This window comes from Triticum dicoccoides, chromosome 1B (genome assembly GCF_002162155.2).
Source record: "Triticum dicoccoides isolate Atlit2015 ecotype Zavitan chromosome 1B, WEW_v2.0, whole genome shotgun sequence".
Classification (NCBI taxonomy): domain Eukaryota; kingdom Viridiplantae; phylum Streptophyta; class Magnoliopsida; order Poales; family Poaceae; genus Triticum; species Triticum dicoccoides.
This window is the reverse complement of record NC_041381.1, coordinates 497,719,967-497,730,473: the sequence shown is the minus strand read 5'-3', so window position 1 is coordinate 497,730,473 and position 10,507 is coordinate 497,719,967. Positions and strand designations below refer to the sequence as shown.

Below are 10,507 nucleotides of genomic sequence, written 5' to 3'. Positions count from 1 at the left end.
CTCTTCAGCGTGGGATTGGGTGGATGGATTGAGGCAGAAATATCTACCTCGTCAGACCCTCTCTCTCCCTCATCTCTTCTTCATCCCGCTCCTCTTCTCTAGGCCGCCGCCGCGGCTTTCCTCCTCCCTCTCGGCTGCCTCATCTCCTCTGCCTCCACCTCCACTGCCTCCTTACCCAACTAGCACGGGCAAGACGACGTGCAGGCAAAGGGAGATGGCGGCGGCGCTCAATTCGGTCAGCAGTACAGAGAAGATGAGAGGGAGAGAGATAGAGGAAAGGGGAGAGGGAGGTGCGCCTGTCCCTCACCCCATGTCCCCGGCGCACCGTCGCCCCTCCAAGCCTTGGTGGTCCAGGGAGGAGTAGATGGCACCAACTTCGATTCCGGCCTCCGCCCTGAGCTCCGCCGCCTCACGAACTCGAGGCGACGGGCGCCGCCCCCACGAGCTCACTCCGCCTCTCGAGGACCTCCTCTCCTTCGCGGCCCCGAGCGATGTCTTGAACTCTTCTGTCCCTACACATGGTCAGCATCAGCAGAGGGCCAAACGTGAGCTCCTCAAACCTGAAAACATTCACATCTGAAGCTTTTTTTTTCATCCCCCAACCTTGATTTCTGATTGACTTGATTCAATTTTGATTCTACGGTATATTCGTTTGAAGGATGCAACTGCAGGCGCAAACAATTTTGCTGGTAAGCTCCCATATTTCCGTTATTCATCCCTTTGTACATCTGCTCCGAAAAAAATCCCCTCTGTACATGGGTTAAGATGGAGCCTTGCATGCTCAGGGTAGGTGGTCAAAGCCCTATTCTATTGTTGTGATACTGGTGAGCTTGCACGGTGCAGCAGCCTGGAGAGGCGGCTAACGGCGCACCTGCGAAGCAACAATAAACACGTCTGATGCCAACATGCCAAGGTGAGCTCCGCACAATCCATCTGTCTATATATATGCAAGCTTGTGTAATGTGCTCTGCTTCCTCCTCCTTTTTTATTAATGGATCTCTTACTAAGCAGACCATATTCTTTAGGTTGGCAGCACAAATGATATAGCTAAGTCATCCTCATCATAATTAGATAATTGTTGGCACCATCAATGATCCATATGACAACCCTATGGAATTTTTTATGTCTGTGAAGGAGGGTATTTTCAGGGATTTCAGGGAATATGATGATTTGTTGGTTGTGTTCTCAGTTAGCAGCTTTAGTTTCCTGATTATCTTTTCTCAACCCATGTCAAGATAGAAAAATTGCATCCGGCAGACTGTTTACGACATTGTGGCATTGGACTATGAGAAAGTTACGTTCCTTATTGATGCAACAACCGCTGCAAGGCCAGATATCTATTTGGGTGAGTACTCTTCTTTCACACTAGCCCTTCTATTTTACTCTTCATGTGAAATACTTGCAGTGCTGGCTCTTGTTGATTCCTTATGCATACGTTTAAATTAATGTTGGCATGTTATTTGCCATTAAGCAGGACAAGCTTTAAATGTAATTTAACTATGGCTCATGTTGCTGAATGCAATCTCGCCAACTTTGATAGTTGAGAGAAAATGAACATATTCTTAATTCTCTTTAATCTGTTTCCTATGATTTAGTACAAGTTGTGACTGTAGGCATTTACTTTATGTTATCCAGCAAGTATTAGAGATATGATGACTATTGGCGTGGAAACACCAACCTTGGAAGAGTGGCGCCGTTAGGTTAGCAGGTGGTGTACTTCATTCTTGGAGCTGACATACATGCCTAGGTGCATCAAAGTCAACAAACGCGCTGCTACCTCTTGCTGACTCTCCATTCGGCCCCGACAAGTGTAATTATCTTAATATTTGCATATAACTTCTAATCCGTTTGGCATACAATTTTTCTGTACTGCACCCTTATAATTTGGGTTTGCTGAATACACTATATTTACTTCAGTTCTCTTTTGAGTTAGCAATAATGACCAGTTAACAATGTTTTAGCTGATGATTCAGGACAATATCGTCCTGTTCATTAAGCAGAGTGGTGGGAAGCTCCCGGAAACACCCTTTCCAAATAGAATTTCTATTTCATTGTTATGAAGGTTGATTTTACCTATTTGACTTAAATGGTGACCTCCATGCACTCCCATATTTTGCTTAGATTCTCATTTAAATGGTGAGCGCTCAGATTCTAAATATCGGCTCTTTAGTACTGTTTTATTATTTTAACAAAAAATAGGAGCAATGTGATTTTGTTCTCTAGAGACTGGAATTGAATAGTATGTCCTTTTGGTACTGTCCTATTGCCATTTGTAGCTCCCAGATGCATCAGTTCGACTAGGCATTATCATATATTTATCATGTATTTTACAGTAGTATGATTTCTGCATAGACTAAATACCTTCTTTTGCTAAAGGTTACTTTTCTTCATAAAATTTAATTCATGATGTCGTTTTACCAGTTGTAGTACCTTCAGCATAGAAGCAGTAGTGGTCTGCTCCCCCAAATATCTATAGCTCGTGGATGTGGCGGTATGGGGAATAGGGAGTAGATGATATGGGAATAAGAGGATCCAGGCACGTGCACAAATTCTTGCTACCTGACGGCTATGCTGAGGGTGAGCGCCGAGTTGCAAACGCGTCTCCCTTCCCTGCAAACTATGGTTCCTTTCAATTAACCAAATCACCATCTTATTTTTTCTCTATTTTTCTCTTATTACCTAGATGCCTCTGACCTATCTCAAGAAGATTTGAGCCGCAGAATGACGTGTACAGCGCACCACCAGTTCCTCCGACAACACAGCTGCTGTACTGGTAGCAGCGACCACAACTTTCCACACAAGCGTCGCTAGCTGTGACCGTCAATGTACCTGATGCCGTATATGCCTCTCCATCCCGTTAGTCTGCTCGATTATTCGGTTAGTTGGATACAATAGAATATCATCTTTTACTTCTTGTGGTTATTTACAATCTCCTGCAATCACCTGATAGAATTTCATGATTGTTTTGTCATGAAATAGGTTCTGCCAGCGCCAAGGTTCAACACATTTTAGTTTTATGGGATGGACATGTTAGTTCAAATGCTTAAGGGTTTGATGCTAAATTGTTCATATAAGCTTGCACCTATTTTTGTAATTCATTAGTTAAGAACACTGATTTTTTTTAAAAGCTTTATCATGACATCGATCTTGGTTTTGCCTTACTGCCATGCAGAGGTTGGATGGAGCATCGAGGATTTCAGGCTTGGGGTGGCACAGTAGTAGGATAGCAGGATGAGTTGGATGTGTTCTTCAGAGACCAGGTGATGTCGTTGCCGAAAGGTACCTGAAGCACACACTTCTGAATTTGGTCATTTATTTTTCCTCATAGCTGGTTTCCCTTAATACTTTTCTTAGAGACATGATCAAAGATAGAAAAGTTTTACTTCTGAAGCAGAAGTGACAGTATACTACGCATGCCATATTGATCTGTTCATGGCAATGGCAGAAGTATCTAATTCATCCGACCTAATTCAAGTTAGCTTCTGTACAGCAGTAGATAAAGATTCACTTACAAATAGTACTCCAAATGGACAGTAATAGTGCGTAAAAAGTGTTTGTGTTAGTTCAGTGAAAATTAGAGATCAGCCTGATGGTACTTCATTTTTTATTCTATAGCTTAATCTGCCAAATGCTATTAAGGAAATGAAGTTTCTTCCTTGATCGAGTTATTAGTCCTTATTGTGTGCATGCTTCCTAATCAACACATGAATAATCAATTTGTACATGCTCATACATGTTAATATGCTATTTTCTTGGTGCATTAGAGATAGTACGTACATGCATATATAATCTACAATTGCAGCAAGCTAAACCTTGTTGTTCTCAGTTTTTTTTCGCATGGATTATTTTGTTCTCATGTAAATTGAAGGAAGAAACACTCATGTATGTACAGAACTGAACTGAAGCTACCAAGGAAATTACTTTTAAAGTGGATGACCTGTTATTAGAATAAAAGGGTTAACCGGAAACCTACACAACACATATATGCATGTATCAACTGAACTACACTGGGCATCCTAAAACTAACGTCAAAGAACAATTTAACACATATCTTACCTAACTAGCATACATGCCCTGTCTAAAACATAGGAGTTTAAGTTTGTACAAATAAAATGCAAATTCAACCACTATCACGGATATTTATCAGCGATGTTTTTTGTCACCAAAAATTGATAGATATACAGACACATGTACAATCATACGTTGTAAAGCTTCCAACACTTGCTTACAATGTCTTACTTTCTGTCATCAGTCTGCCGTCATGGGAAAAGTCGGGATCCCAACAAAAGTGCTTCTGGATGCTATGAAGCAACAGCTTAGCCTTCCAAGCGAAAGTAAGACATTGTAAGCAAGTAAGACATTTCCCATGACGGCAGACTGATGACGGCAGACATAAACTCCTATGACGACAAACTGATGACGGCAGACTTAAAAATGCTTCTGGATGGTGTGCAGAGGTTTCTTAGTTCTTGTACTGCACCCCATTCTTTTAGAAATTGAAACTACTCCAGCGTCCAGTGTTAGCTAAGAGCTAAGATGAGTACAAGAATTTTCTGTAGAGATTGTTGCAAGGAGACATCTCTGTCCAGTGTTAGCTAAATTTTATTGGTCTCGGCATTGGACTATCTATGCATTGGTCTCACATCTTATTTTCGGAACATTTGAGTACTCTTCAAATATGCATACACTGCATATTTTCAGTGTCTGAAAATATGCATATACGCTGTACAACAGCATATTGAAAACATTCAGGTTTTAGTATAACTGAATTTTTTGTTACATACACTCTGCGCTTCTTCTATAGCTGAATTTTCTGTTACATACACTCTGCACTTCTGCTTTAACTGAATTTATTTTTCAGGCTTTGTACATCAGCCTGCTGAAAACATTCAGTCATTGACAAATCATGACATTACAATCTGACAAATCATGCATGCAAAATCTGACCAAGTGTAAAAGCTTGTCAAAGCTCTCATTCCTTGTTATGTTATAAACTGAATGCCAAGATAGATTTCTCAATGTACAAATTGTTTGCACTTTCTGAGCACTGAAATCTGTATATTTTAGATAAAGTAGCATTTGCCAGTAGAAGTCATGGTTGGATCAACATATTTTTCCACTGGAATCCTTTTTTAATGCAAGTTTACAGCTACTCAGAGTTCCTAATTGGAGACTCAACTATCTTGACCTACCGATGATCTAATTTGTGGCATTATTACCTTAACAAAATATTTGCATTTAATTTTCTTTATATATAGGGGTATAAGTTCTTACCAAATGTATTCAAATATACAGTTGTTGAAAAAATGCAAATATTTTCAACGCGAACATGATTTTAAACGGGTCTTTGCGCCATTTGGCGCAACTGGTCATCTAGTTTTTCAGAAGTCGCCAGCCAACCAGTCAATCGTCAATGGGTCCACCTAACAACCAGTCAACCAGGCGTAGCTGGGCCGACCCAGCACTGGTGCGTGCATGCACGTCGGTTCGCCTAACATGCGCTGGTTAGGGTACTGGTGCTCGCAGCCGCACCTGATGGGCCGGCCCAAAAACAACGAAGTGCAGCAAAAAAAACCTCTAAAAAGTTGCCCCCGCCAAGAATCGAGCTCACGTCATTTAGCTTATATGCAGGTCGGATAACGATACGCCCCCTAGGCACTTGTAAAACAATTCAGCGCGAGAAGTTTAATAACAAACTGTAGCGCACTATTTCCTGCACACACTTATTAGGAAAATGTGAACTTTTTTGAAAAAGATTTGAACAAAATTTGAAAGTTCACAGATTTGAGAAAATCATGAATTAGAAAAAATTCATGCACTCAAAAGAGTTCACCGATTTTGAAAAAAGAGTTCATTGATCTTCAAAAAATTTCATTGATTTTCAAAAAGGTTTACAAATTTTAAATAATTTCATCGATTTTGAAAAAGGTTCATAGATTCTAAAAAACTGTTCACAAATTCGAAAAAAGGTTGATCGACTTTGAAAAAAGTTCATCGGTTTTCAAAAAGAGTTCACAAATTCAGAAAAAGTTGATCAATTTTGAAAAAGCTCATTGATTTTTTTTAAAGTTCATCAATTCTCGAAAAAGTTCACAAATTTGGAAAAACGCAGTTCATCTATTTTAAAAAAATATCAATGACTTGAAAAAGGTTCATAGATTTAAGAGAAACTAAAAATTAAAAATAAATGAAAGAGAAAGGAAAAAGGAAACAAACAGAACAAGACAAGGGGTATAAAAGGAAGAAGTTATTGAACAGCGGAGTTATGGTCTGGTGGCTACTACATGTTAACTACTTCAGCAAGATCGCGGGTTCGAATCACCTCGATCACGGGTTCGAATCACCTCGATCGCGTCAGGCATTTTTGGTTGACTAGGGGGGCTCTTCATGCCTCGTAGCAACACATTAACAACCATGTAGGCCTCATCATTCGACTAATGTTATGGAAACTCCACTAGCGTAGCCAGCCCAATAAGCTAGAGTGGTCCAGCAGTAGAACTTCCATTTGAATTTGATTATTTATTTTGAATTTTAATTTTTTAATTGTAATATATAAACAAAAGGGCAACAGAGTGGCCTCCGGTGTCGTGGGAACAGATCTGATAGTAGAGATACGTAGGAGAGGGCAGAGTCCTACCTACGGCGAGGTTGTACACTCGGTTTTACGAGTTCAGGCCCCTCTGAGAGGAGGTAACAGCCCTACGTCTTGGTGCCGCGGAGGCTTGTTGATTGGAGTGTTGAGTTACAGGGGGTGCGAACCCTTGTGCCAGAGGGGAGGGGTGACTTATATAGAGTGTGTCGATCCCTCGCAGCCCTATGTTAAGCAAGGGTTCAATGAGGGAGTAAAGCCACGTACATTGTTGGTAACGTCCGTGTTTAATGACCTTTATGGTGGCGGAGTGAATGACCGAGCGTTGCTATCTATAGGTGACCTTAGGCCTTCTGTCCTTCGAGTGGATTCCTGTACTCCGAGTGAATAATGACGATCGAGTGAAATTGGGGTGTCCGAGTGGATGTTCTCTCGAGTGAGTTGCACTCTGTGATGATTCCAGTCGGTACCTTCTTTCTGTCTTCGTAGGCCTTAGCCTCTTGTGTGGTGTCCTTGGGAAGGGCATATAGGTCAGGCCTAAGACCCTACCCTAGATACATGTCATCGCCATCCGGACCACCTTGTTCAACGCCTAGCTACACCACTGTACATGCATCAAAATAGAGACACCAAATGTCCGCATACATGTTCAGACATGTTCACGGACTACGGTTGAGAAACTGGTCATTTAACTATATACATCAAATAAGCATCAAATCCGGACAGCAGAGTGGGCCATGTGAACCGAGAGAAAAAAAACACATGGTGTGTACGGAGATGTAGTTCAACTAACAAGTGGGAAAGGTGAACATCCGGACTCCCCCAAACCTCCTCCGGTTTTATATTGCATTCTATGATGTAGTTTAAGACAATTACTTCAGACTTCGGAGTTTCAGTTTAGTTATATTTCAGAAGATTTAAGAAATACATGCTCCATCCATATGCATGAATATGGCAAGTTAGCAAGGCTGTGAGTAAATTCACATGATCAAAAGTACAATTGTTTTTTTTTAATGTAGAGTTTCATTACTTTCACAAAAAGAAACAAATTGAAGTGTTTCCCAACTTAAAAAAAGGTGTTTCAGTGTCACAAGGCTGTGAGATGCCGAAACAGAAAACCCCATGTAACAAAACATGGCGGCAGGCCAGGCCGGCAAGACTTGGAACGTACTCCACGGTAGTATATACTGTATCATCTTTGGAGCCATGCTATAACTTGACTTAGCATGACATGAGCTCTGCCCCCGAGACGCAGAGAGCAAGATTTTTTTATTTTTTTTATTTTTTTTACTTTTCTCCAACCTTCACGGAACTCCGGCGGGCCGTCAACTCGTCTATCAGCCGGCCAACAGCATTGTAGGAAGATCCACCGCCCTCCACCGCGCTCCTCGCCTTATCACCGAGGGCCTTGGCCTTCTTTTGCATGGCGTCGCCCTCCTCGCCGTTGCCCATCAATCTCCCGATGGATTCCGCGATCACCTCGCCGCCGATCACCTCGTGGGCCTCCACAAACGATGCGTAGTCCTTGGCGCCGATGCTGACGCCCACCTTGAGCAACTCCACGATAACCTTCTCGTTGTTGAACTGATCTGCATACCGCGGCCACGTGACCATCGGCACACCGGCGCTCACGGCCTCCAGCGTCGAGTTCCAGCCGCAGTGCGTCAGGAACCCGCCGACGGCAGGGTGGTTCAGGATGAGCATCTGCGGCGCCCAGCCTCGGATGATGAACCCGCGGTCGCCGTGTGCCACCAGTTCGGCGAAGCCTTCGGGCATCCACTCTGAAGAGTCTGGGCATGCGGCGCCGATCACCCACACGAAATTCATGCCTGAGAGCTCGAGTCCGCGGGCGAGCTCGTGCAGCTCCGCCGGCGAGAAGCTGGTTAGCGTGCCGAAGGAGACGTACACCACCGAGCCGGCCGGCTTCATGTCCAGCCACTCAATGCAGTTGTCCGCGTCCGGCGAGAGCGCGTCGGTGCCTCTCCCAGCCATGTCCTTGGTGGCGAGTGCCACCGGCCCGACGAGCCACGCGCGCCGGCCAAGCGTCGTGCGGTAGTGCTCGACGTAGTCCGGCTCCAGCTCGTGGAAGCTGTTGAACACCTCGCCGAAGCTCCTCTGGTCCGCGGCGTTCAGGCCCTCGAAGAACGCCCAGCCCCAGTGTTCCGCCTGGTTCGTGGGGTCCATCAACTGGCTGCGCCTCAGCTCGACACGGTGCGGCAGGCCCGGCAAGGAAACGAGGGCGTCGGGGTCGTCGGGGACAGTCGCCAACGGGTTGTTGCGGAGCATGCTGTCGACGCAGGACAGCGCGAACATGCTGCTACCGAGGAACGCGAGGCGCGGGACGCCGTGCTCCGCGGCGGCGTCCACGGACCACGGGAATAAACTGTCGGACACGACCGCGTCGGGGCGGTTGTCAATCAAGAACCGGTCGAACGGCTCCCGGAGCAGCTGCGCCGCCTCAAAGAACTTGCCGCGGTCGCCCTGGGATTTAATGGCCGTGCCGTTCTCGACGCCCGGCGGGAGCCCGACGTCTGGGAAAGGCACGACGGAGATATCGATCGTCGGGGAGTCGGTGCCGGCAAAAGCGTCGTTGGCACGGTCGACGGCCGAGCGCATGATGGCAGCGTTGACGGGCGTGGTGAGGATGGTGCACCTGACGCCGCGGGCGGCGAAGAGCGCAGCCATGTCGGCGATAGGAATGAGGTGGCCGTGGGCTGGGAACGGGAAGAAGAGGATGTGCAGCGGCGGCTGCTGCTGCTCGTCTTTGACTGCCATGGCTAGCTGCTTCCTGTGACAACAGAAGTACCGCGGCGCGGAGGAAAATACGGATATGAGTTTGAGAGATGGGCCTAGGCTATAGGAGTGATACGTAGTACCATAGTTTCGGAGCAATTAAGAAGAGAGCCGTGTAGAGAGTAAGGAAAACTAGCGAATACGGTGAATTCTAACTGGTTGCGCGCGCAACGCGAATCGCTGCCGTCGCTGCGACCTGCAGATGCGAGTGGCCGTGGCCCACTTGGTCCCATGCAATTATCCCTCATCTCATTTTTTTCAGTGGCATACAGTTACAGTCAAATCGTATCTATACCATGCTTGCCCATACCTACGTCGTACCCACTCACCATTTTCTTTCCGGAACTACTTGATGGACGATTTTGTGTTGAACGATGCATGCACGATAGCTGATCCAAGCGCTTACGGCTGCTCAGACTTGCCAGTGGATGGTCTGTGATGTAGTGTCGTCCACATTTCGGCTGCAAGCGTCGTGTGTGTAGCACTGCTCTTTTCTTTCTATCCACACCTACCCCCGTCCTCTCTCTCCATTATCTCATCTCTCTCTCTGTCTCCATTATCTCAAGATCCAGCCAGACCTTCCTCCTCCATGGCCGGCCACCCTCCCGATCTGGAGGTCTCCGACCAGATTATTCCCCTCCCCACCACGGCATGCGGCATGGAGTCCCGGGATCGCTCGCCGTCAACCAATGCTATGCGGATCTGGCGAGTCCTAACTCACCAAGATCCCATGACGTACAAGGTTTGTTCCGCCTCCTCCTGAAGCTGTCGAGGACCATGAACGCCACTTCCTCTCACCGGTTCAGCACCAACACATCCACTACCCGCAGGTAATCCCCCTGTCCCCCGCTCCAAATCTAGGACCTGGTCGACTTCCTCTGGTCAAGTCCGCCTCAACGAATTGGGATTGCTTCTTCCTAATTGCCCATGGATTTGTAATACACTTCGATAAGGATTTGTTTGTAGGTGTGCAAAATTGCTTGTTCCCTGATGGATATAGTAGCACATGGATCCATCACCTTTGGTCTTGTCTGGTGTTCTCCGGTCCGTGATGAATTTCGAAGGTGCGGGTGTTGTCCAGTTATTCTCCTATTTATTGTATTTCTTGCTTGTGACTTGATTTTC

At 45.5% G+C, this 10,507-nt stretch overlaps 1 protein-coding gene and 1 long non-coding RNA gene across 16 annotated transcripts; one reads left to right on the top strand and one right to left on the bottom strand.

Moving 5' to 3' along the window:
* On the top strand, positions 1-5,196 carry LOC119344339. Of its 15 annotated transcripts, none has more exons than XR_005166619.1 (10): positions 1-545; positions 659-689; positions 844-913; positions 1,026-1,345; positions 1,636-1,810; positions 2,422-2,577; positions 2,684-2,877; positions 2,980-3,029; positions 3,173-3,279; positions 4,253-5,191. It is a non-coding gene; the product is annotated as an uncharacterized LOC119344339 (long non-coding RNA). The 15 variants fall into 15 exon arrangements; XR_005166612.1 differs by having other exon boundaries at positions 791-913; XR_005166598.1 differs by having other exon boundaries at positions 786-913.
* A 2,510-nt stretch (positions 5,197-7,706) lies between these two features.
* On the bottom strand, positions 7,707-9,926 carry LOC119344327 (scopoletin glucosyltransferase-like). Its single transcript, XM_037614810.1, has one exon. It carries the CDS (start codon positions 9,362-9,364, stop codon positions 7,877-7,879), a length of 1,488 nt encoding a protein of 495 aa, XP_037470707.1. The 5' UTR covers positions 9,365-9,926; the 3' UTR covers positions 7,707-7,876.
* Between the last annotated feature and the right edge of the window lie 581 nt (positions 9,927-10,507).

Coding starts and splice junctions, on each gene's coding strand:
- LOC119344327 (XM_037614810.1), bottom strand. CDS start 9,364: ATGGCAGTCAAAGACGAGCAGCAGCAGCCGCCGCTGCACATCCTCTTC.